Source organism: Alosa alosa, chromosome 23, assembly GCF_017589495.1.
Source record: "Alosa alosa isolate M-15738 ecotype Scorff River chromosome 23, AALO_Geno_1.1, whole genome shotgun sequence".
In the NCBI taxonomy this organism is placed as follows: Eukaryota; Metazoa; Chordata; class Actinopteri; order Clupeiformes; family Clupeidae; genus Alosa; species Alosa alosa.
This window is the reverse complement of record NC_063211.1, coordinates 7,816,574-7,841,573: the sequence shown is the minus strand read 5'-3', so window position 1 is coordinate 7,841,573 and position 25,000 is coordinate 7,816,574. Positions and strand designations below refer to the sequence as shown.

Sequence of the window (25,000 nt, the reverse complement as noted above, 5' to 3'; positions counted from 1 at the left end):
ACAGTGATGTAAGTAACAAAGATTTCATGTTACTAATGTATGTTCTGAAAAGACTGTATATATGTTCACATGGATAATATCATCTAATTCAAGTGTTGTGTAAGGCTTGCGAGTGGGGATGCTTTCTAGACGTCGGTCTGTTCCCACATTAGACGTCTAGAGCAGAAAATAGCCTGAGCCACAACCAAGCCTGAACAAACACCAGTTTCCTGGTCCACTCACAATACAGACGGCAGCTGCCATGGACACCAGTCCTGCTGACCTCCGACCCCTGACCCCTGTCCTCTGGCCCTCTGTGTCACGGGTGACCCAATCAAAGGCAACCCTATGAGCTTTTGAAGAAAGATGCAGCATTAGGGAGAAGGAACTTAAGTATAAAAGTCCTCCATTGAAGTTTGCTTTCCAAACGTCCCAAGAAAACCCCATTTACCTGCTCCTTAATACATGTGTAGTCACAGGGAAGGTGGATGGTCATGTTTTTTGTGCAGCTGAACTGCAAACTATGTCATATGGGACTGTTTAGTTGCTAGATTACGAGTACCTGGCAAATCACGTCATTCTGTCTGGCATTTTGTTTTTGTTTGATTTTTGAAAAAATAATAATTTTCATAATTGAATAATGTTTTGTTTTATTTTTGTATGCACTCTTAATTCAGACTTAGTTATTTTTGCATTTGTGTAATTTTTGGTGTATTTTGCCCTTGTGTTGATGGCATTAACCTATGCTAGTTATTTGTCAACTTAATGTCCATTGGGCTGAAGAGTCTTCCCTGGACTGCATAGGTCTGTTAGATCAGTCGCTGCCTTCACAAAGCCTGGACTACTGCTGGTACAGAGCTGCTCTTCCAGCGTCTGGTCAGAGAGATCGCTCAGGACTTGGGGACTGGTGGTGCCTTGGCTCAGTGGGTGGCCTGTGGCTGGCATTGCAAGATGTCCGCTGAGCTGCTGGTGATCTGTCGTGCTGCCTCAACCAGCGTGTGGATGGAGGCTGTGCAGAAATTCACACTAGTGTTTGAGGTTCTGTCGCTGTTGGAGGTTCAACCAAGCTGATGTGCAGGCTAGCTTTCCAAGGTCTGCCTGGAGAAATCGCTCGGCACAGCTGATCTGTGCTTCCGGAGCTCAACAGATGGCCTAATGTTGCCTGGTTGGACTGGTCAAGAACACCATGCTGCTGTTTGAACTTATTATTGATGTTGTCTGTGTGAAGCGCTATAAAGTAGCCATTGTTCTGGACAAGGTGCTATATCAATAAATTGACCTTTCCTTCAATAGTATGTCTGTTTAACCCATTTGCGCCGGATGCTGCATAGCGCATCATTAAATCTCCCGCTGGATGCTGCGTAGCGCAACATTAAATCTCCCGCCGGATGCTGCGTAGCGCAACATTAAATCTCCCGCTGGATGCTGCGTAGCGCAACATTAAATCTCCCGCTGGATGCTGCGTAGCGCAACATTAAATCTCCCGCCGGATGCTGCGTAGCGCATCATTAAATCTCCCGCTGGATGCTGCGTAGCGCATCATGCTTTTTATTTCATGTTTCTAGGTGCTACAGAGGCTTAGATATTACATTTTGGTAGACGTTGACAATTTTTAGTATTTTTTCAGAAAACCCTCAGGAAATAAGGTTATTTAGTCTAGAATGACATAGGATTCTATAGGCGTTTTTAGCAGGCATTTTAGGAGTAATTGGGTTAAAGTGCATGGTGTTCTTAAGAACCCAATGAGGTTTTTTTTTAAGGGTGCCCTTTTGAGTTGGGAGTTGTGGTGAATATGGGGATCTTTTCTTTAGCCGAGCTTGTCAGAAACTGAGGAGCATCTGTGTTGGATAGCTGTCGTTCAGAGTGCAGAGTTTACCCGTCACGAATTGAGGCAGCTAAATGCGAGGCTTCCTGAGTTCATCACCCAGGTGAAACTCTGCAGCCAAAGTCTGAAGGCACTCTCTCCATTGGAGACACAAACTTTTGCCACCAGTGCCATCATCCACATGGCCCTTTGTAATTCCTATCTGTTGGCGTCTAATGCCCTCGGAGAGTGGTTTCAGGCGGTGCCCACTTGCCCCAATTTCTTTGCCGGAACCATCCACGGTCCACTCCGCTTTCATGTGCTCCTCTCACTCCATTACAGCCCAGCATGAAAGCCGGGCAGGTGGAGTGGCCGAGTGATGATAAGGGGGGGGCAGCGGAGTGGGGCCAGAGACGGAGCTGCGCCACAGGCCCCACATCACAAGGCACTCCAGCTCAAGTAGGCCTGGCGAGCGAGCTCCATCAGGAGGCCCCTATCAGGCAGCGAGTGAGCGAGCGAGGGATGGGAATGAAAGCAGGCAAAGGAGAGGAGAGGCCTCTTCAAAGCCTGCAGCTGTAATCTGGGTCTGTGTGCCCTCATCAATCTCTCCCCGCACACACACGCAGAGGCAGACTGGGCCCCCGCGGGCAGCTTTCAGAGATGGGGAACGGGCCACACTTGTGGAGGAACCTCTCTGGATGGGCCTCATCAACAGACAGTCGGGAGACAGGGGAGAGGCACAAACAGAAGTGAAGACATCTCTGTGTGTGTGTGTGTGTGTGTGTGTCAGTCACTGCCTTGATTTTTGCCATATAACCGTTATCACAGCATCTCATTTTCTCTGTCTCGTAATTATGCACACTTGCACGTGTGCATATTGCCACACACACACACACACCCTGAAAAACCCTGAGTCTGTTTTGGTTTACCCTGACAGACACACACACACACTTTCTCTCTCTCTCTCACACACATACACATACGCTCCTCCAGTCACACTAATGCTAATTAAATCTTTGAAGAGCTGAGTTGGAGATGTCCAGGGAGCGCTGCGGAGATGGACCCGCTCCCCAGTGAAAGCCTCAACTTTAACTAAGAGGAGAAGAAGCTGATTTTGAAAAGTGTGTGTGTATCTGTGTCATAGTGAAGGAATAAGGGCATCTCTACTTCCTCATGTCTGGAAAGTTCTTCAAAAGCTTTAGAACAGACTTGTAACTGAGAATTTGTTGTGTGTGTGTATGTGGTATAAATGTGTGTCCCCATATGTGAGGCAGAGTGCAGTGAAGTATATCCATTGTGTCTGTGTGTGTGTGTGTGCTGCTCACACTCCATGTCTTCAAAAGTCTTCCCTGATGAGGGCAGCCGCAGGGTGAAGGCCAGTCAATGAGCCAGGTCAAAGGTCAGTATTGACCACAGTGTGTGTCCAGACACGGGGGAGTCTTTAGTGGCTCCGGTCACTAATCCCTGACCAACTCCCATCTCCCATGCCTCAGCTCTCCTGCAGACAGACAGACAAAGCAGACAGGCAGGCAGACAGGCAGGCAGGCAGGAAGGCAGACAGGCAGACAGACAGATAGACAAGCAAACAGGTAGGCTGGCAGGAAGACAGGGAGGCAGGCAGGCAGGCAGGAGGATAGACCCTGTTCCATGGCCACTATGTGTCCCTAATGCAATTTAATTCCCCTTACATCCATCCTCGCCACTGATACCAGATCTGTATTGGACCCAGACCTTTCAGTGGCCTGGCTACTATATCTCATCTCAGCCCCTGTCCATCACAGAGAATTACTAGCCTCCCCCGAGCTCCGCTAAATGAACTCCATATGGGAGGTTTCCCCAAAAGCTGTGTTAATGTAAACGCTCTTCTACCTAAACTACAGCAGACCTTGAACCATACAGGATCTCTGACTGTATGTTTAGATGAGCAGTGCAGAACTTTGGTCTGTTTGACAGGAGCCCATAGAAAACATCAGGATCAATTTTCCAAAAGCAGAGTGTGTTAGTAATTTGCTCAACCATACCCTCAGAAGAGTGCAGTTGCATGGGATGTTACTGCAGTTAGTAATTCTGGACCAACATTAGTGAATCAAGGACAAAGAGGTCTTGCATAATAAAATAAGCATTCACTTATATGAATATCTGAATGAGCACAGATGTCATTACACAATTACCATCCTTTTTAGGATTTTGTTTGTGATTAACAGATGGAAGGCGTGTAAGGGTGTTATTTTGTAGTCAGCATGTATGCCAGCCCGTATGTGTTTGTATTTTTAGATTAAGCTAAGTACAGTCTTTGATAAATCAATCCCTTCTCTCTGTCTCTTCTCTCTCTCTCTCTCTCTCTCTCTCTCTCTCTCTCTCTCTCTCTCTGTCCTCTTCCCCCTCTCTCTGTCCTCTTCTCTCTTTCTCTCTCTCTCTCTCTTTCCTTCTCTCTCTCTCTCTCTCTCTCTCTCTCTCTCTCTCTCTCTCTCTCTCTCTCTCTCTCTCTCTCTCTCTCTCTCTCTCTCTGTCCTCTTCTCTCTCTCTCTCTGTCCTCTTCTCTTTCTCTCTCTCTCCCTCTCTGTCCTCTTCTCTTTTTCTCTCTCTCTCTCTTTCTCTCTCTTATTTCCCTCTGTCGCTTCCTCCTTCCTCTTTCCGTCTCTCCCTCCCTCCTTCCAGGATGGCCGGCTGCGCGTGAATGACCAGCTCAAGGCCATCAACGGCGAGTCGCTGGTGGGCCGCTCCAACCACGACGCCATGGAAACGCTGCGGCGCTCCATGTCCATGGAGGGCAACCTGCGCGGCACCATCCAGCTGCTGGTCATGCGCTCCTCCCCTGCCCAGGTAGGCACCACCACCACCACCACCACCAACTGCCCCCCTCCTCCTCCACAACCGCTGCTGAGGCCGGTTCTCCTACCCCACACAGCCATGCCCCTGCACCACCACGGGGACGTCCCCCTGCTCCGAAGACGGGCCACGGAGCCTGGACCCGGGCCCTGGGGTAGCAGCGGTCACTCAGGGCACCGCAAGTACAGACACGACCACTTCCGGCTGTCAGGAGGTCCCTGAATTCAGCTGCCGAAAGTTGAAAGAATCCTATACAGTTAAAGCACCACTGTGTGCTGTGTCACTGAGGAGCAACACCGTAGAGCCATATGATCACGCTGATCAGTTCTACTTCCTGGGTAGTGTTTGTTTTGAAAAGGTTGACTCCGAATGCAGGGACTTATTTTACTTTCCAGTCTTGATCCTTCAGTTTTGCCTCCGAGTTTGAGGCAGCCAAAGAGGTCTTTTTTTAAGAGCCATTCCACAGTTATGCCACACCTAGCAAATGTGTTGGCACAGAGCGGCGTTGTGAAGCAGGGCTGCATAGCCAAGTATTTGGCGCAGGAGGGCCAATGTCCTCACTCAGGATAAAAGAATTCTGGGTTAGAAAGTACATTTCCAGACCAACCCTCCAGCAAAAAAAAACACTGAGCCAGCTCATTTGAGTCATTAGTGAAGTCATTTGCCCCTGATTTCCGCACCGCGCAGATTAGTGAATCCAGATGGCGGAGACGCAAAGTGCTGGGTTGGACTCGTACCTGGACCCTCTACGTCTGAGGTCATGAATGATTTCATGAAGTATGCCTGCAGGCGTTCATACGCAGTAACTTCGCTTCTGTTCTGCTTGCCATTTTGAATGGTGTCACTTGGAGCATAGCCAGCAACACTGACATGCCCTGAATGTTCTAGGATCAGCATTTGGTATTTGTTGCAAACACTACTGATATGCAATATTTATTAGCCGTTGGTTTCTGAGAGAGACTAATCTTGAAAATAACTGTTTCCGAGCCTTTTCTAACCAGACACACATTGTTGCTAAATGCTAACTACTTCTCATTTAGTTTTGATTCTATTCTGCACTGCTGTCCCAGTTTTCTTTCCCGCTCTAATCAAAGCCTCAATTGTGTCTCAAAATGTCTCTGAGTGACATACTAATAATGTTCTTCTGCTCTGAAATCTGCTCATGTTTTCTACTGACTTCATATTTATTTGTACCTTTATTTCAATTGTACATCTTCCTCCTGTCTGTTTTCTCTCTCTAACTGCACTTGTATGACTGATACTTTTGTGAAATAAAGAGAATGAAATCTGCATGCTTGACTTTTCCTTACCTGATTTTGTTGCCTGTCCCCTCTTTATTCTTCCCTCAGTCTTGCCTTTCTATTCACTGGGTGTGCTTAGGGGAGGATGGGTTTGCATTGTCTACTCTGTCTGAATTATCTGGACACATCTGCATAATGGTGCAGCTATTTGACAAATAACGTCTTGCCCAAAGGTGACTCATTACCACAAAAAAGTGATTCATGGACTAACGTTGCAAAGAAATGTCCAAACATGCCTTGAAACGGTTGTAGTGCAAATCCAGAGGTCAGTCACAATGTCATATTTTCACTGCCCCCCCACCACCACCAACCTGTCCTCTCAAAAAGAACACTTTATGTGGCATAAATGATTGCCTCTTAAAACAGCTCTCCCTTCTCCACATCTTCATTTTTCGGGTCTTTGCGGACTATTAGCATAATGGCACTCCAGTGTATCCAACCATTATCTGATTTCTCAATTCCGCTACAAATCTGATTCATCTCTAATCAGGGCGAAGTGGCGGAAGAGCCACTCTGCGGCTGCGCTGGGGTTGGTGGAAGAAAGAGAGAGGGGTTGATCAGTCATGGCGCTGCATATAATGTGAAACTGTTACCAAATTAAATGAATTGAAACTTTCTGGAAGAGAGAGGGAGAGAGAGAAAAGAGTTGGGGGGGGAAAATAGAAAACACCCATACGGGTTGATCTCTGGGGAAATGGAGAGGGGTTGGGGGCTGAGTATGTGCAGTGTGTAGTTAACTTTCACAGGAGTTTTATTGATAATGGCCTTGGAAGGCTGACATATACTCTGGCCAAATACCAGCAACAGCAGACAGTTTTTAGCCAGGCATGTTGAGAAGATGGAAATGGTCACTAGATGTTGCTTCAATATCTGGGCATTATTGACCTATTTGATAAACTACCTATTATTTAAAATACTCTTGACCATGTGGATGGAGGAAGTGTAGAGGTGAAAGCTGAAGTCATGCATTTGGTATTCTGATAGGGAGGGACTGAGGAACACAACACTGAACAAGCTCATCATACAGTACACTGCACAAAATGATATCTTACCAAGTGTTATAATCTTACTGTATATTAACATAAAAAATCTACCGATAGTTAGTATTGCTTTTAGTAAAAAGATACTTTGAGATCTTGTAAGATTATTATTCTGAAGTCATGCATTTGGTATTCTGATAGGGTGGGACTGAGGGCTCCTCCAACACTGAAGAAGCTCATAATGGCCAACTATATTTGTGCTACAGGTTTATAGGCACTGCATTCTATACACAGGAAGGGATGGTGTGCTAGAAAATGCCTATATTTGCAGTCTATCTGCTATCAATTTATCATAACATCTTACAGTCTACAAGCTACCTGAGGAGGTGTGGAATGATATGACAGACGCATTACAAAATATTTCAGGAATAGTTCCATGACAGCCATATCACTGCTTTTTCTTTTACTGGGCATTCAGAAAAGTGCCTGGGACATTTCTGTTTGTGTAGCAAGGCTCCAATGAAACCTATGGAATAATGATTTGCTTCAAGCTGCTTAGGTATTTGGTATAAGAATGAAGCATGCATAAATTCAAGGAGCCCCTTTGTAGATATAACATTGAATTGAGTTTGTGGATCATTCAAGGCATCATTTGTAAATTTTTTGCTGAAACCTTTGACATGCGTATTTCGTTGGTTGCTGGTGTACAGTTCATTGTACTTTTCTAATGCTCGCTTAATTGGCCAAAGTGGGAACATTGAGAAGGAGCCACAGATATACAGCTACTGTATGCAAAGCATGTTTTGTTATTATATGGAGGTATGTGGGTAGAAAAGGAGTATACAAATGTTTACTCTGCTTGCATGATAATTGTGTGCATACCCTGCTTTGAACTTAAGGGTCTGAAGCCAGCATGGCTTAATGTAGCAGTGGACACCGTGGCCATGTTAGCAAAGGGTACTGATTTTCGCCTGGTCAATTTGGGCATCTTTAGCTGGAAACACAGTCTGAGCTTTGGGGTCTGGCACAGTCTCTAGGGGGAACACACTTGTGTTTGGGTACATTGTGTTTGCAAATGTGGTTGCATGCATTGCCAATGGTGGCCTACCCTTGCATGGCAAGCCTTTACTCCCAGTCCCTCTCCAACACCCCCCCTCAAACAGGCCTGTTTTCTGAGGCTGTTTTGTGCTTTCAGAGGAAGCATCATGTCCACTGGGGCCCACCAACATTTGAGGTAAGTGTCTACTTAGTGACACTCTTTGTACAATGGGCTAAAGCTATATTTTTTGCGGCATGTTTTGCCATTCATTCTAGAATGTTATGCAATATGCACAACTAGAATGGCACATTGCCCTCTCCCCACATACACAGCACACTATCCCATCTCCCTTGTCATCCCCCCAACACACACACCAAGACCCCTGGCAGTTTGGTTAGCCCCTTGAGCCGTGGATCTGCCCAAGGTTTCTTCCTTGGTAAGGGAGTTTTTCCTTGCCCCTGTTGCTCTTGGGTGCTCCTTGTTGGTGCCCCCAATCCCAATCCTCCCCACCTTTCTTATGCAGCCCTTGCCACTTAATCTACTAAACCCCTCTTCTACTGCACTTTTGCCCCCCCCCATAAATGCACAAATAGGCTGACACCAGACATAATCCTTGTTAAATGGAATCGGATGGCATCCTTGTTAAATGGAATCGGATGACACCAGACATAATCCTTGTTAAATGGAATCGGATGGCAAAATTGGTTTTCCCAGAATGCTTCAAGTTCAGTTCAGTTCAGTTCAGTTCAGCTGTGGTTCTGAATAGCTAAACAGTGCGTTGTAACAATAACAGTCAAAAGCAGCTGCAATGATTTATATGAAGCCTCCTCGTCAAATTTAAGTGGCCACAGCAGGCTGATGTCCAAGGAACTGCTTAGGATGTGCTTTGTGAAGTTTATATCAGCAGTTCAGTTTTACACAACTTCATTCTGGGACGGTTTGTTGGAGGAAAAATGACTATTTTCTTTGACACTGAAACCCTTGAGATGGGATCATGTTTCTTTCTTTCTTTTTTTTTTTTCTTCTGGCAATACTTTTTCTCATTACTCTCCTGGTGATGGGTCAATGTGTCCAGCCAGAGGAACACTGAAAAAAAAAAAAAAAACAACAAAACATGTCTGACCACTGACACTGTCCTCTTTTAGATTAGCAGAGGCCAAAAGTCAAACAGTGCATTTTCCGTAAGTTGCGCCCTTATCGCTTGTCAACACATTTTTGCACTTCCCCACAACAACACTTTAAATTGGTCAGGGCCCAGCTTAAACGTTCCAGAAAGCTTTGGCATTTCAAATAAGCAGTCGGCAGCTGTTCTGTTGTTTAAAGTAATGTGTTTCGTAGTGTTTGACTTGACATGGAGATGTTTCACATTTAGGGCCACTGTTATGAAACTGATCTGGGGTTCATTGTGAAGGCAACAACAATGTTTTGCTCTGATCATTCAGTGCAGTGACACCATTAGTTAGCAACTTTACAGAGCGTTAGCTGCTCTCCGTCTCAAATGAATCTGTTGCAGCAGATTTCATTTTCATTGATATAGCTGCATTGAATGCGTTAGGCTTGGGTTTGAGATTGCTGGTAGATTGTAGGATGGGTTGTGACCCTTCTGCACCCCAACACACACATTGTGTGTACACGCGCACACACACACACACACACACACACACACACACACACACACCCACACATACACACATACTTACACGCCTTCGTTCGCCACCACTGTACCCTTCTGGCTCAGTCAAGATGAATGGTGATTGGGCAGGACAGTAATGGAGTCGATCAGTGATGGGTGGCTTGTCATCTAAGAGGCATTCCTAATTAATCACGTTCAGGCGGCCTAATCAATACACCGTTAATCACCCAGACAGAATGGAGCGATAAGGGAAAAAAGGCTTGCGAAAGGTGGGGTGTTTAAAAAAAAAAACTACACATCTCACTCCATCCATGGCAACATGATGGATAGAGAATTCCCATTTTCATCAAGCCTAGCTTCATTTGCTGTTAATGAGTTATTGTTTTCCTTAATGGCATTTTAGGCAGTGAGGATGTTGCAGAGTTGGTACATTCCTGTGTTGTACGATTTCCATAGCGACGCTTGTATTTGTGTTGTGCTCGTAGCAGCATTGAGATCATACTATTGAGAGCCCAGATTGCGAGTCCCCCCCACTCTCTGTAGCTGGCTGATTTGTGCTGTGATGAAGCCACGTTCAGGGCACCGGGGGTTTTTGATTAGGAAGTCCCAGACACGTCGCACAAACCCACCTTGTGTGATCCTCCTACAGCCAGCCGCACCGCAGCCAGTGATGGAATGAAAGGAGGAACAAATAAAGAGGAGGAAACAAAGAGGCGGTGGTGGTAATGGCGGCAGGCGATGACTAAGTGATGGCGCTCGCTACCATCCCGCTCGGCTTTTTATTGTGCCACTCGTCTTTAGCGGAGTGACGGGAGCGACGCTTTCCTGATCAGTTTCCCACCCCCTCAATACCCACCCCACCCCACCCCCCCTCCACTCCTCCATCTATTCCCCTCCCCACCTCCTCCTAGTTTTTTCTCTCCCTCTCTGTCTGTCTGTCTCTCTCTTTCTCTCCCTCCATCTCATGCTCATCTTTCGTTCTTTCTTTCTTTCTTTTTTTCTTTTATCCCTCTCTTCTTTTTTTGGTCAATGCGTGTCCAGCCAGAGGAACACTGAAAAAAAAAAAACACCCAAAACATGTCTGACCATACTGTCCTCTTTAGATTAATAGTAGCCAAAAGCTCTCAAACAGTGCATTTTCCGTGTTGCGCCCCTTATCGCTTGTCAACACATTTTTGCACTTCCCCACAACAACACTTTAAATTAATAGGGGCCCAGCTTAAAACCGTTCCAGAAAGCTTTGGCATTTCAAACAAGCAGTCGGCAGCTGTTCTGTTTCGTTTAAAGTGTAATGTGTGTTTCTGTAGTGTTTGACTTTGACATGGGAGATTTCACATTTAGGCCACTGTTATGAAACTGATCTGGGGTTCATTGTGAAGGCAACAACAATGTTTTGCTCTGATCATTCAGTGCAGTGACACCATTAGTTAGCAACTTTACAGATGCTAGCTGCTCGCTCCCAATGAATCTGTTGCAGCAGATTTCCCATTTTCACATATAGCTGCATTGAATGCTTAGGGCCTGGGCTTGAGATTGCTGTAGATTGTAGGATGGGTTGTGACCCTTCTGCACCCCTAACACACACATTGTGTGTACACGCCAAGACACACACACACACACACACACACACACACACACACACACACACACACCCACACATACACACACACATCTTTACACACCGTTTCACCACCACTGTACCCTCTTCTGGCTCAGTCAAGATGAATGGTGATTGGGCAGGACAGTAATGGAGTCGAATAATGATGGGGTGGCTTGTCATCTAAGAGGCATTCCTAATTAATCAATGCTCAGGCGCCTAATCAATACACCGTTAATCACCCAGACAGAATGGAGTTTATAAGGAAAAAAAGGCTTATGTAAAGGTGGGGTGTTTAAAAAAAACTACACATCTCACCCCATCCATGGCAACATGATGGATAGAGAATTTATTTTCATCAAGCCCAGCTTCATTTGCTGTTAATGAGTTATTGTTTTCCTTAACGGCATTTTAGGCAGTGAGGATGTTGCAGAGTTGGTACATTCCTGTGTTGTACGATTTCCATAGCTTACGCTTTGTATTTGTGTTGTGCTCAGAGCAGCATTGAGATCATACTATTGAGAGCCCAGATTGCGAGTCCTCTTCCCCACTCTGTAGCTGGCTGATTTGTGCTGTGATGAAGCCACGCTCAGGGCACCGGGGGCTTTGATAGAAGTCCCAGACACGCCGCACAAAACCCACCTTTGTGTGATCCTCCTACAGCCAGCCGCGACCAAGAAAGCCAGTGATGGAATGAAAGGAGGAACAAATAAAGAGGAGGAAACAAAGAGGCGTGGTGGTAATGGCGGCAGGCTTATGATTAAGATGGCTTACCATCCCGCCAGCCGGCTTTATTGTGCCACTGCCTTTTAGCGGAGTGACGGGAGCCACGCTTTCCTGATCAGTTTCCCCCCAATCCCCACCCCACCCCACCCCTCCACTCCTCCATCTATTCCCTCCCCACCTCCTCCTAGTTTTTTTCTCTCCTCTCCCTGTCTGTCTGTCTCTCTCTTTCTCTCCCTCCATCTCATGCTCATCTTTCATTCTTTCTTTCATTCTTTCTTTTTCTTTTATCCCTCTCTTCTTTTTTTCTTCCTCTCCTTTTCTGTCCTCCTTCTGGGAGATGCTGTCATGCTATCAGTAGAGCCCATCCCCGTCTAATCCTGCCTCCTCCACAGCAGGGCTTTTACTCAGACGCTTAATCTGATTACACCATAGAGGCCTCTAATGAAAGAGAGCCTGGGGCTTGCCTGGAGGTGTCTGCCCTCCGATGCCCTCACCACCCCCCCCCCATCCCTCCTTGTAGTCCACCTCTGAGGCCCATTGGTGAGCTGGAGGGAGTGTGGCGGTGTACTGTTTGGGGGGGGATGGTATCTATGTCTTTGGTGTTGGACTACACCATCAGCCCACTATGGTGTAACTGCTAAACTTGCATGCTTGCGTGCATGATCAAGTATAAGTAAGTATATATGCTCTTTTAATCCCGTGAGGGGAAATTTGGTCTCTGCATTTATCCCAGCACACAGTGAGCACACAGTGAGGTGAAGCACACACTAACCCAGAGCAGTAAGCTGCCTGCTACAGCGGCGCTCCGGGAGCAGTGAGGGGTTAGCTGCCTTGCTCAAGGGCACTTCAGCCGTGGATGTGGGCATGGGAGAGCAGTGCTCAACCACTTCCCCCGCCCACATTTTTCCTACTGGTCGGCGATCGAACCGGCAACCCTTCGGTTACAAGCCCGAAGCCCTAACCAGGGGGCTTGACCTGGTTCTGAGTGAAATTGTCAGATAAGGTCTGTGATGTCTGTGGTTGTTTGCAGTATCCGGTAACTAGTAATGTTGTGGAATGTTCCCGTGTGAGCTTTTGTGCAGCGCTCTCTGTGTGTGTGTGTGTGTGTGTGTGTGTGTGCGCGTGCGCGTGCGTGAGTGAGTGAGTCTGGGAGAAGATGATAGATAGATAGATAGATAGATAGATAGATAGATAGATAGATAGATAGATAGATAGATATAAATAGATAGATAGATACTTTATTGATCCCCAAGGGGAAATTCAAGGTCTCAGTAGCATACAGACATCACACACAACATGCACTTACAGCAGAAAGAGTAAATATACAGTAAGTATATACATATAACAAAACTCCACTGTACAATAGAGACTGTAGAAGATAAGAAAGACTAAATGCTAAATATGCATTTAGAATTAAATAAAAAAACTCCACAGTGTGCTTAAGGATGACCAAGCATGAGGCGCTTGCAGTGGCAGGGCAGTGGCTGGGCTGGGACTGGGCCTGTAATTCTGTGTGCAGGGTAAGGTGCTCAAGAGAGTGAGTGTCATGGTGAAGGTGCAAAAAGTAGTCCAACAGTAGTCCAGCAGTGCAACAGTGCAAAAATAAGGTCTCGAGACCAGCATAAATAAATATGGACAAATAAGACAGTAATGTATAATGTAGACGGATGTAGATGTAAGGTAATATACAAACTATAACAGAGCAAGAATAGGTTGAGGTAATAGGGTTATACCCATTCAGCATTGAAGCAGAAGCCATTGGTCATGTGTGCTAACATAGCATGAAAAACAGTGTAGCAGTAAAACATTAGGCTGTGGACAGTAGTAAAACAGTAGGTGACAGTCAGTACTTGAAACATGGAGAGGTGGAGAGGCAGACAGACTATGCAGAGAAGCTATGTGTGAATGTGTGTGTGTGTGAAAGTGTGTGAGTCTGAGAGAAGCTGTGTGTGTGTGTGGATGGCAGGCTGCCTCCCCTAGTTCCCTCTCCCTCATGAGCTTCTTGTCGCATGGCTGATCAGAGCGCCAACACAGACAGGCCAGAGCATCGCTACTGATCTGGGAGACTTCCTGTCGGAGAAATGTGTATCTATATCCTCTGGGACTCTCTCTCTCTCTCTCTCTCGCTCTGTCTCTCGCCATCTAGGTCTCTCTATCTTTCTCTTTGTGTGTGAACAGATAGTCTCTGTGAGTATTTCAGTTCGTGTTATTATTTCAAAGCTGTATTTCACAACTTTTTAGCAACACTTTATTTTGGGCATCATGTCTTGTCAATCTATTAATATCGTTATCTATGAAGCGCACACACACACACTTAAGCCCCAATTCCCTCTGCATTACGGACTGCTCATCTTTGATAAGACCCTATTCACCGCTCTCCTGTTCTCCCTCTCTAACCCATTTGTTACTGGGCTGTTTTTTGTGAACAACATCCATCATCAGTGTCAGTTTTTAGAGGTTCAGTTCATCAAACTCTGTTGTTGGATCAAGGTTTGGATCCTGCCTCCCTGTCCTGTCTGGCAGAGTTCTAAATAGTGTATTTAATCTTTTCCACAGATTAATAAATAAATATTGCTTGTGATTAATAGGTGTGTTTGTAGATAAACAGAACAGTAAAACTGTTTTTGAGGAGGCAGAGAGTAAATTAGTGTCAATAAATTATGCAGACTTCACTGGTTGTGTACAAAGAATTTAATTTAATTCAATTTGTACTAATGGCTCCTAATAAACATGTTTATCTTGGGAACTGTCAAGCTCAGAATCACTGACAGAAGCACTTTTCTACATTTATGGACGGATTATGTGGCAAAAAGTTTGTGTGTGACTTCAAATTTTATGCCTAGTAAATCCAGGTACTTAAACCCATGCATTAGGGAAATGTAGAACCCATCAGAGATTTGCGTCTTTAACCTGTCAGTAATGATTGGCACCGTTGGTTATTCTCATAATATTTGAATTGTGACATTGTTGTGTTTACGATGCACAGCTAGAAATCACAATTTTTCACAGAGAGGAAACTAATTGTATTGCTTCCATTGTGTCCATCCTTACAGAGGAGAGAGAGAAAGGAGAGGACAGACTTCAAGAGAGAAACCGAGCCATGTTGACAGCCATAATGTGACTAGCGTGACACTAACAGCTATTACGAGCTGTCGTCCTGCCTCATAACTATGCACCTGAGACTTGGCACTGGGCACGAACAAAAGGCTGTTGTGCGGCAATGCCTGGGCCCCGGCGCCCCGCTGGGTTATTGTGTGCGCACGTTCAGCCACACTTTGAAGTGGTGATATCCTAATGCCTCTCATCTTCGTCCTCCTACCAGCGGCAACGTGAAAAACGAGCGCTCGCTTTTGTTCCGGCGCGAACGCGACTGCCGCCGCTCTTGTGTAATGCCGTCATAATATCCGTTCAATGAGAGGTGGTCCTGCTGTGAACGCTGGGCCCGGCGTGACGACCATATGACATGCACGCGCATAGCCGACACAATAATACACATTCACACACACACACACACACACACACACACACACACACACACACACACACACACTCACTCACCACTCAACAACTCAAACTTACTTACTCATACAGTTACTTTGTCACATTTTTGATGCACACACACACACACACACACACACACACACACACACACACACACACACTCACTCACTCAACAACTCAAACTTACTTACTCATACAGTTACTTTGTCACATTTTTGATGCACACACACACACACACACACACACACACTCACTCACTCAACAACTCAAACTTACTCACATTTTTTGATGCACACACACACACACACACACACACACACACTCACTCACTCAACAACTCAAACTTACTCACTCATACAGTTACTTTGTCACATTTTTGATGCACACACACACACACACACCTACAGTACACCTGTTTTCCACAGGAAAGAACTAGTTGTTGCATTTGATTCGCGTGAAAAGGCTGGAATCCCCAAGTGGTCACGTCTTCATTATCTTTCTCATCTTCGTCGTTGTCTCCTCGCTTGACGAGCCGCTCGCTTTCTCTCCTCTCCTCGCTCCTGCCTACTCTACCCCCTCGACGTGCCGCCGCTGTCGCCCCAGGATATCCCATGCGGTTTCCTGACAACGGTTGGCGTGGCTGTGTGTGTGCCGTCGTCTCATTAGGCCCCAGCGTGCGGCCCTGTCTGACAGGCCTGTGATGTCCTCATTTGGCTGCCTGGAGGAGCCGCTCCGCGCTGCTCGCCCCAACGCCAGGACGAGGCCGCGTCTCCGCACAGCAGGGGGGGGGGGGCATTAACGCACGGGACAGATGACACGCATGCAGAGAGAAAGAATGAGTGTGTGTGAGAGAGAGAGAGAGAGAGAGAGAGAGAGAGTGAGTGTGAGAGACAGAGAGATAGAAAAAAGAGAGAGAGCGCACATATATACATTACAAAGAAAGAGGGTACATATACATTGCATGTACGGGGCAGATGACACACATGCACGCATGCAGAGAGAAAGAATGAGTATGAGAGAGTGAGTGAGTGTAAAAGAAAGAGAGAGAGAAAGAGAGCACAGATATATATTACAAAGAAAGAGGGTACATACAGTATACATTGCATGCACACACCACCCGTATATTATGCACACATACATTATGCTCTCACTCACAATGCACATGCACACCGCACATACAATGCACACACAGTTGCTGGATCAGGTGTGTGTGGTTCCAGCAGAGCAGAGTTTGTAAGAGCTGAGTTCCGTTAGTGGGGTTAGTCTTTTCAGTTGATTGACTGTGATTTGGGTGTTCTATTCAGATGTACTGTATGCTCTGAGACATGCCACATGTGGCGTTATGAAAAGACACACAGCGGGATCAAAGCTACATGACAGTCCTCTACCGTTGCATTTGGGAGGGCTTGCAACCAGGCTCAGATCCCTGGGAGCTAGACTACGTCACCAGAACAAGTCAGTCTTAATGTAATCGGACTAGCGAGGGGCCCACAACACCATGCGTCTGCTGACCTCTGTGTCTGGTGGCCTTCGTTGAGTGTAGAGTACATGGTAGAGCGGCGGTAATATCACTGCGTGAAAATCAGCTGGCCCAGGTTCAATTCCCCATACTGCTGTTGCGAGTCTGTGTTGCTTTGGCTAAAAGCATCTGCTGAAATACAAGTCAAGTTTGATTTTAACAATGGTGACCGAGCTGCACTGCCAACACAAGACCCTGTAACGTTAGCAGGGATACTTTTGGTGCATTGTAAAGCATTTCCTCACACAAAAGACTTTGCACAAGGCTTTGTGTGCATATGGACTTGAAGGAGTCACATGGAGTTGGAGTTGTGCTTTGATCCTGGTCTTCCCACAGAGCCTTTTATATATTGAATCAGCCATGTACTGTATGATGCTGCAGGGCCTGCGGTTTATTACATTTGCAGTTTTATACTTTTGTCCAGACATTTCATAGGATTTGTTCAATTTAACTGGGTTATCTTTGCAGTGCTGAGTTATTAATTATATGTCTGGTTCTAAATGTGCTCTGTTTATTTTCATCATGTGAACACAAGTAGTTTGCAGAGGAGCCAGCCGCCTCAGTGATTTCTCATTGTCAGAAGCCCTCTGGAAATGGCCTTTTGCTGTGCTTTCATGAGCAACAGTGATAGGGCCCACCCTCCAGTGGAAAATGTCAGCCCACTGCTGTACCCAAACACAATCACCCCCCCGTCTCCTGTCCCTATTGCAGGCTGTTTAGTTCTGTGTGTCATGACCCAGCACCAGTCTCGCTGACTGCCCAGACTGCAGAGCCTGCTGGCTCATAAGACTTGTGTTATGGTGTATAAAGGAGCTCAAGTTTAACTGAAGGCCTTGGCGCCATGTGATGCGTGTTGTAATGGACTTTATTCAGACGTGATGTCTCACTCCTGTCCATCTCTCTGCCCTGCCCCCCCTCCCCCTCCCTGTTGTGTTTCTGTCAGGAGCCTGTGGAGGTGGTATCTAATCAGAATCTGCTTCCGGAGAGTTCTCAGCTCAGCCTGCCGCCAATGGTGGTCAACAGCATTTACGACAGTGCGCCAGGTGAGAAGACACACACACACACACACACACACACACTTCACTTCAAATTATAAAAGTTATTCTTGATAGTCATGATGTACAAAAAGAAATCCAAGCGTCTCATGTTTATCATTGCTCCATGCGCCAGTGCTTCATTAGCTCCCTCCATGCCACACAGAGCACTTCTGAAGCACACAAAATCTCTCCATTTGGCATTTATTATTCAGTGCTTTTCATGTCCAGGGTTTCTCCGTGGGACAGGTATTGTTGGACACAAGCTTTTACTATTTGTTGTCCCAGATGTCTCCGCTGAATGACGACTTTTTCCTCACGGCCTGATTGCAAGTGCATCTGTGCTGGAGGATCCACGCGCATCAAACTGAATACCATCTTCAACACAATGTTTTATTATCATTATTTAAAATGATTCATCTCTGCATGTATGGTCCATTTCGAATTCCCCAAACCACCAGCATTTCCCAGCCTGGCACCACTGATTCAATTCTGTCCTATCTCACTGTGTGCTAATGCGCTTGTTGCAGCCAACCCTGCCAACTGAAATAGATGGAGAATTTTTTCCTTTCCCCCCCCCCCCCCTTTTTTGTGCACTCTCTTCCAGCTTTCATGTTTCGAGGTCTGACCTTGAAATCATTATGCTGATGAAATGGATTCTAAGTGGGCCATATTTGCATATGCGCTTATTGTCTTGGTCTCGCCAAGAGAAGGAAACAAACTCTTTTCAAATTCACTTCTCTTGCCTTTTTTCTCTGTCACTGTCTCCCTTCCTCTCATGTTTTTTATTCTCTCTCTCTCTCTCTCTCCCCTCTATCTGTATCTCTTTCTCTCTCTGGAGACTCCCAGTATGGTCTGGGGAACAAAAGCTTTTTTTATGATTATTTTCCTCTGCCTGTGTTCTCCTAAAGCATTGTTTACCGACAAGCACCCCCTTTTCATTAGCGATGTTACTGCACTGTGTGCCGCTCGTGCGGCCTCTAATGTGCAGTTAGTGTATGTGTGGTGCAGAGGCGGTGTAGCACGCCCTTCCTCCAACCACAGCTCCACCCGCGCCCCTCAGCGCCTGAGCTTCCCCCTCCACCAGCCCCATCCCGATCCTATTTTAAACTAGCCCCAGGAAAAGCCTCAAAGAGATGTTACAGCGCTGCTGACTAGGTGGAACTGACTCCTTTTTTCCACATAAGTAAGGTGTGTGTGTGTGTGCCTGTGTGTGGGTGAGTTTTTTTCGGGGGTTCATATCAGTCCTTAATGCCCTCGACGAGGAAATAAATAAGTCTCGATCCTGCAAGAGGAGTGCACACTGGTGCTATTTTTTTTTTCTCACTCCGAAAAAAAGCCCCCGCACAAAACGTTTCTCAGAGCGTTTGTCATATTTGTACATCTCGCTTCCTCGACGAGCCCGTTTACGTTCGCCCCCTTGCTTACGTAAGCAGAGCTTTAACCCGCCGGCGCAGGTTTGCAGATGGCTGCATCAAGCACTCCTCATAAACGTTTAATGCCACTCCTGACTACCGGCTTTGGAGCCTCCGCAAGACTTTTTGGGAGTGCCAGAGTGTGTGTGTGTGTGTGTGTGTGTGTGTGTGCGTGTGTGTGTGTGTGTGTGTGTGAGAGAGAGACATCCTGACCCCTGGGGTGGCAGGGTGGGCAAATGCCACCCCAAATGCCATGTAGTGCACTAGGACCTTTGGCAGACTGAGGCAGGCAGGATGAAGGGGCTGTGGCTTTGACATCTTTTAGTCAGTATGCTGAATGCATGTAGTCTGGCTTTCACCAGACCAAGCTCAATCTTTTAAGATTGAACATTAGTCTGGGAAGTCCGCTATGTATTTTCTACTGCAAAAGAGGCATGATCAACGGGCATAGTTCAAATGACTCTGTACGCAATTGGATAGTCATTCACCAATCTGACCAACGAACCGGGTGACGTTTGCAGAGCGACGTGAAAACTCCAAGCTCTCCCGCTATTGTTATCGTTTTTAACCTGCGAATAGCGTGCCAGGTGGATAAGCCAGTTTGTGATTGGCCCCGGCAAAAGTATAAAGGAAGCAGGACAAAGAGATGTACAGGTTTTCAGCCTGAGCTGCAGGATGGAAAAGAAACCGCCATCAGATCAGGCTCACAGATCAGATCACCCAGCCTAGAATGCGTGTAAAGATAAATGGGAAATGTGCTTTACACACACGCGCACACACACACACACACTCACACACACATGTAAATAGATGCAGTGATCTTTCAAAGATTATTTCTCAATCTCCTCAAGTTCATATGGATAAAAACGTTTCTGTTCATACACCACTGTGGGGAATTCTGTGTTTGTGTGTGCATGGGGGACCACTGGTTGAACACGCGCACACACACACCTGTTCAGTGCTATGCTCATATATCTGTGTAGTCTGGTCGTTGGAGTTGCCACACACACACACACACACACACACAGCTGGGAGTCTCTTAGGAGAGGCGTTTGTGTTCAGGAGGTCGTTAATTATCAGGGAGAAGTAGACACTTGACCATGAACACTTAACCATGCTCAGCCAGCCGTTACGTCTGCTTGCCTGGCTGCCTCTGTGTGTGTGTGTGTGTGTGTGTGTGTGTGTGTGTGTGTGTGTGTATGTAAGAGAGAGTGGGAGAGCGATGTGTGGCCTTCGGCAGGGGAGAAATATTGATTGCTCATGTTGTCGGGATAAACCAGGAGACACATCCAGGTTCATACTGGACTCTATGAAAAGAGGGAACAGAAGACTGTGTGTGTGTGTGTGTGTGTGTGTGTGTTTCATGGTCAATTGCTTGGAAGTTGTCATGTGTGGTTTCTGTCCCCTCGCCATAATGGGAACCAGCGTTATTCCAGCTATTCCATCATGGCCGAACACCCTCCAAACAAATGCGTTTTGATATCCACTCAACTCACAAGCAAGCCTGTGAAAAGCAATCTGTTTTTCTTCTCATGACAACATTAATATTAATGAATGACATGAAATATTTAATAACGCAGCACAGAGGAGGCTTTTAGAATTCCTCTGGAATGCCGTTTGATTTTGATGGATGGGAAGGAATGCTGTTTGATTCCCAATCATGGCAGTATGATTCCGATCCCTGATGTCGGGAATGGGAAGTCCTGGAGAAGCCCTTGGGGAAGTCCGCAGGTTGGGCGAAGGGAGATTTGCGCTCTCTAGATTCCAGTATTGATCATTGAGATGGCTGCACTCAACATGTCAGACTGATAAGAGTCCAACTTGATCTCGCTGTGACAGGCATCAGCTCAGCACCTCTCTGTTACCTGCTCTCTCTATCACGCCATCTCTCTCTCTCTTGCCATCTCTTTGTTTCTCTCCCTCTATCTATCTCCTCCTCTCTCTCCGTCTTACCCATTACCTACTCTCCAGGTCTCTCAAACGTTCTGTCTGTTTATCTTCTCTAGGTTTGTCTCTTACTCATTTTACTTCTCTCTCTCTCTCTCTCTCTCTCTTTCTCTTTCTCTCTCTATATCTCTTTACTCTCTCTCTCTCACACAGGGTCTCTTCGATCCTCCAATGGCAGTTATGAGCCTCCAGAGGAAGACTATGATGATGAAGGTTTCCCCCCTCCTCCTTTACACCTGACGGTGGAATCCAACATGCCTCAGCCCACATACGGAGCAGAAAGGTACACACACACACACACACACACACTCCACAAAAAGTAAACGAGAAACATTGTGGCTCGGACCAAGTTGAATTGCTGGTTATTCAGAAGCACAAAACGAGGGGTGATTGGCTGTTGAGATTTCGGCCTAGTAGTTTTGGTGTAAATGTGGCCGCTATTGAAGGTGAGTGAATGTGCAGAAGTGTCTAAAGAGGCGTTTGTGAATATATAGAAGTGTCTTAAGTGGTGTTGGTGAATGTGCACAAGTGTTGTGTGGTGTTGGTGAATGTGCACAAGTGTCTTAAGTGGTGTTGGTGAATGTGCACAAGTGTCTTAAGTGGTGTTGTTTACTTCAGGGGGACCAGAGACCACTCACCCTACGCATCTTATCGGTTGCCAGAGCAACAACCACAGAGCCTACCCAACTACAACAGGAACTCCAAGAGCATGGACCTGGGTAAACACACACACACACACACACACACACACACACACACACACACACACACACACACACACACACACGCACACACACACACGCACGCACACACACACACACCACACACACACACACCATACACGCACACACACACACACACACACACCATACACACACACACACACACAAACAGAGAGACTGACAGAAACATCAACGGACCTCCACCCATAACATCACATACCTAAAAACACAAACAACTGCCAAAGCAGTTTGAATTAGACATCCACACAATGTAGAGACACACTGATCTTATGCTCTACTGTGAGAGAGAGAGAGAGGTGGTGGCAGAGACGCGTGATGATCAGTTAGGCATCAGGAGTACATATGAGGAAGCAGGAGAGAGAGAGATGACCGATTATTTCATGAAGTTATCTGAATGTGTGTTAAGGTGTGAGAGAGCCAAATATTCATTTGTGTTTATGAATGTGTGTGTCCTAGTAGGTGTGTGTGTGTTTGTAAAGACGTCATCTGTATGCATGTCATGTGCTTGTGTGAAAAAAATGATAAGGGCACAAGTGTGTGTGTGAATGAGGGAGAGAGAGTGAGTGTGTGTGAGAAATAGAGAGAGAGAGTGAGAGAGAGAGAAAGAAAGTGTGTGTGTGTGTGTGTGTGTGTGTGCACGTGTATGTTGTCTCTGGTGGGCGGTGATAGCAGCCGAGCTGTCGAGCCAGAACCAAACGCTCGGGCGCGACTCCCACCACTCCCCCTGATCGCCACGGAAACCGTCCACCTTGGCCGGTAATAAGCCTGCCCGGTGTGGCACATTTCCCCACGTTAGCTGCGGCTGACCCCGTTAGCTCATCCCTCCCTCCCTCCCTCCCTCCTTCCTCCTCTCTGCCATCCCTCTCTTTCCTCCCCCCGTCCACCCCCAGAAGAGAGGGATGTTCCATTCCGGCGGAGCAGAGCGGCGCTGTCCATTTCCAATTACAGCTCGTTAGGGGGGCGCGGATTGGCTCTCCTCTCGCTCTCGCTCGCGCTCCGCCGATGCAGCCGGCCGGCCACCGGGAACTGATTGGTTTTCATTACGGAGGAAGAAGCCACCGCGTCCTGTTTCCATTTCCTCCACCGCTCTCCAGCCACCTGCACCTCTCCCCAGCCTCCTCTTCATCTCTGTGTGTGTGTGTGTGTGTGTGTGTGTGTGTGTGTGTGTGTGTGAGTCTCTGTGTGTGTGTGTGAGTCTCTCTGTGTGTGAGTCTCTCTGTGTGTGAGTCTCTCTGTGTGTGAGTCTCTCTGTGTGTGTGTGTGTGTGTCTGTGTGTCTCTGTGTGTGTGTGTGTGTGTGTGTGTGTGTGTGTGTGTGTGTGTGTGTGTGTGTGTGTGTGTGTGTGTGTGTGTGTGTGTGTGTGAGTCTCTCTGTGTGTGAGTCTCTCTGTGTGTGAGTCTCTCTGTGTGTGTGCGTCTCTGTGTGTGTGTGTGTGTGTGTGTGTGTGTGTGTGTGTGTGTGTGTGTGTGTGTGTGTGTGAGTCTGTGTGTGTGTGCGTGTCTCTGTGTGTGTGAGTCTCTGTGTGTGTGTCCTCACTTGCCTTATTTCTCTGTTTTTTCTTCTCCCACTGTCTCTTGATATTCCCTCCTTCCATCCGTTTCTCTCCTCTGTTATTGCCCTCTCATTGCTTCTTTGTTTTCCCCTCTCTGTGTCCTCCTCAATTCATCTCTTCCTCATCCCCCTTCCTCAATTCATCTCTTCCTCATCCCCTCTTCCCTCTCTCCTCTCCTCTTCCCTCTCTCCTCTCCTCTTCCCTCTCTCCTCTCCTCTTCCCTCTCTCCTCTCCTCTGCTTGCTGCTGTTTATTGGCCTCATCTGTTGTTTTTTTTGTCCCTATGTTCCCAATTCGATCCCCTCTGTGACTTTTTTCTATTTTCTTCTCTGATTTCACACTTCTTCTTGTCTCCCCACAATCACCCCTCCACCCCCCACCTCCACCCACCTCCACCCCCACCTCCCCCCCACCTCCCTCCCCCCACCTCCACCCCTCTCCACCCACCTCCACCCCACCTCCACCCACCTCCACCCCTCTCCAGCCAGACCAGACCAGCGTGTTTAGGAAACGGGTTGGAGCTGAGGCGTGTTCTCTCCCCGTCGTCTTGGTCACGCTCCACTTCATGACCTCTTGAGTCTCATTCCTCTACACCCACCCCCTCCCCAACCTGCCCTCTCCTCCGCCAGCCCATAATACTCTCTGCCCGTCGCCCACCCGGCTCATCTCGGGGTCTGTCCTGTCATTACCGTCCTCCGGGGCGAAGAGAGATTGCATCTTTATTAAGGCCCCTCCTAGCTCCCTTATCTCCTCCCATCTCCATCTGACCATTGTCCCACTTCTCCCGGAGATGTTATCCACCACGGTGCACGGGTGGAATGAAATGCTCTGCTGGTTAAGGTAATGGAATAGGTAGTGGTGGGCAGCTTGCTACTTACGACCAGGTTAGACAGCTCACTACACTCCTGACCTTGTGGAAAATGAGCCGGGGTGTTGGGGGAGATTGGCAAAGCTTTAAAGGTGTGGGCACCGTAATGCTATATGTCAGCGGGATTCTTTCCTTCCCTTTTCAAAGTGCTTCATAAATCCTCTTATAGAGATATCACCTCTTATTGGAGAAGCCACCGCAGATAATAGTGTCTTTCTGGCGTTGCTTTGACACTGTTCTTCAAAAAAACTGATCTCCACTGGAATTTAGGGAGGGGGACAAATTGGGTTTGGTTTTTCAAAAAGCCCCATGGCTTCTTCCAGAGAGCCGAACAGATTTAAGAAAACGTGGATATTTCGACAGAAACATTCCCTTGACGTGTTCATGGGAGTCAGAGGGTTCACAGAGGCTGTGTGAGATGGATGTCTTCTCTAAAGATGAACCAAGAGCAGGAGACGCGGGCAGACGTGATCATTACGGTGTCTCCCCATGGCTCACCAGGGCCCGCTCAGCCAGAGTCAGGGCTGCTGCAGA

The 25,000-nt window shown here is 47.0% G+C and overlaps 1 protein-coding gene across 1 annotated transcript in view; it reads left to right on the top strand.

Annotated features, from left to right (window-relative positions):
• The window catches only part of LOC125288947 (partitioning defective 3 homolog B-like), a 164,832-nt gene that overhangs the window by 73,274 nt on the left and 66,558 nt on the right, over nucleotides 1-25,000 (top strand). The window contains 5 exon segments of the mRNA XM_048235663.1: nucleotides 4,435-4,606; nucleotides 8,089-8,127; nucleotides 17,852-17,951; nucleotides 21,458-21,587; nucleotides 21,923-22,023. Of these exon segments, the coding sequence (XP_048091620.1) occupies nucleotides 4,435-4,606; nucleotides 8,089-8,127; nucleotides 17,852-17,951; nucleotides 21,458-21,587; nucleotides 21,923-22,023 (542 nt within the window).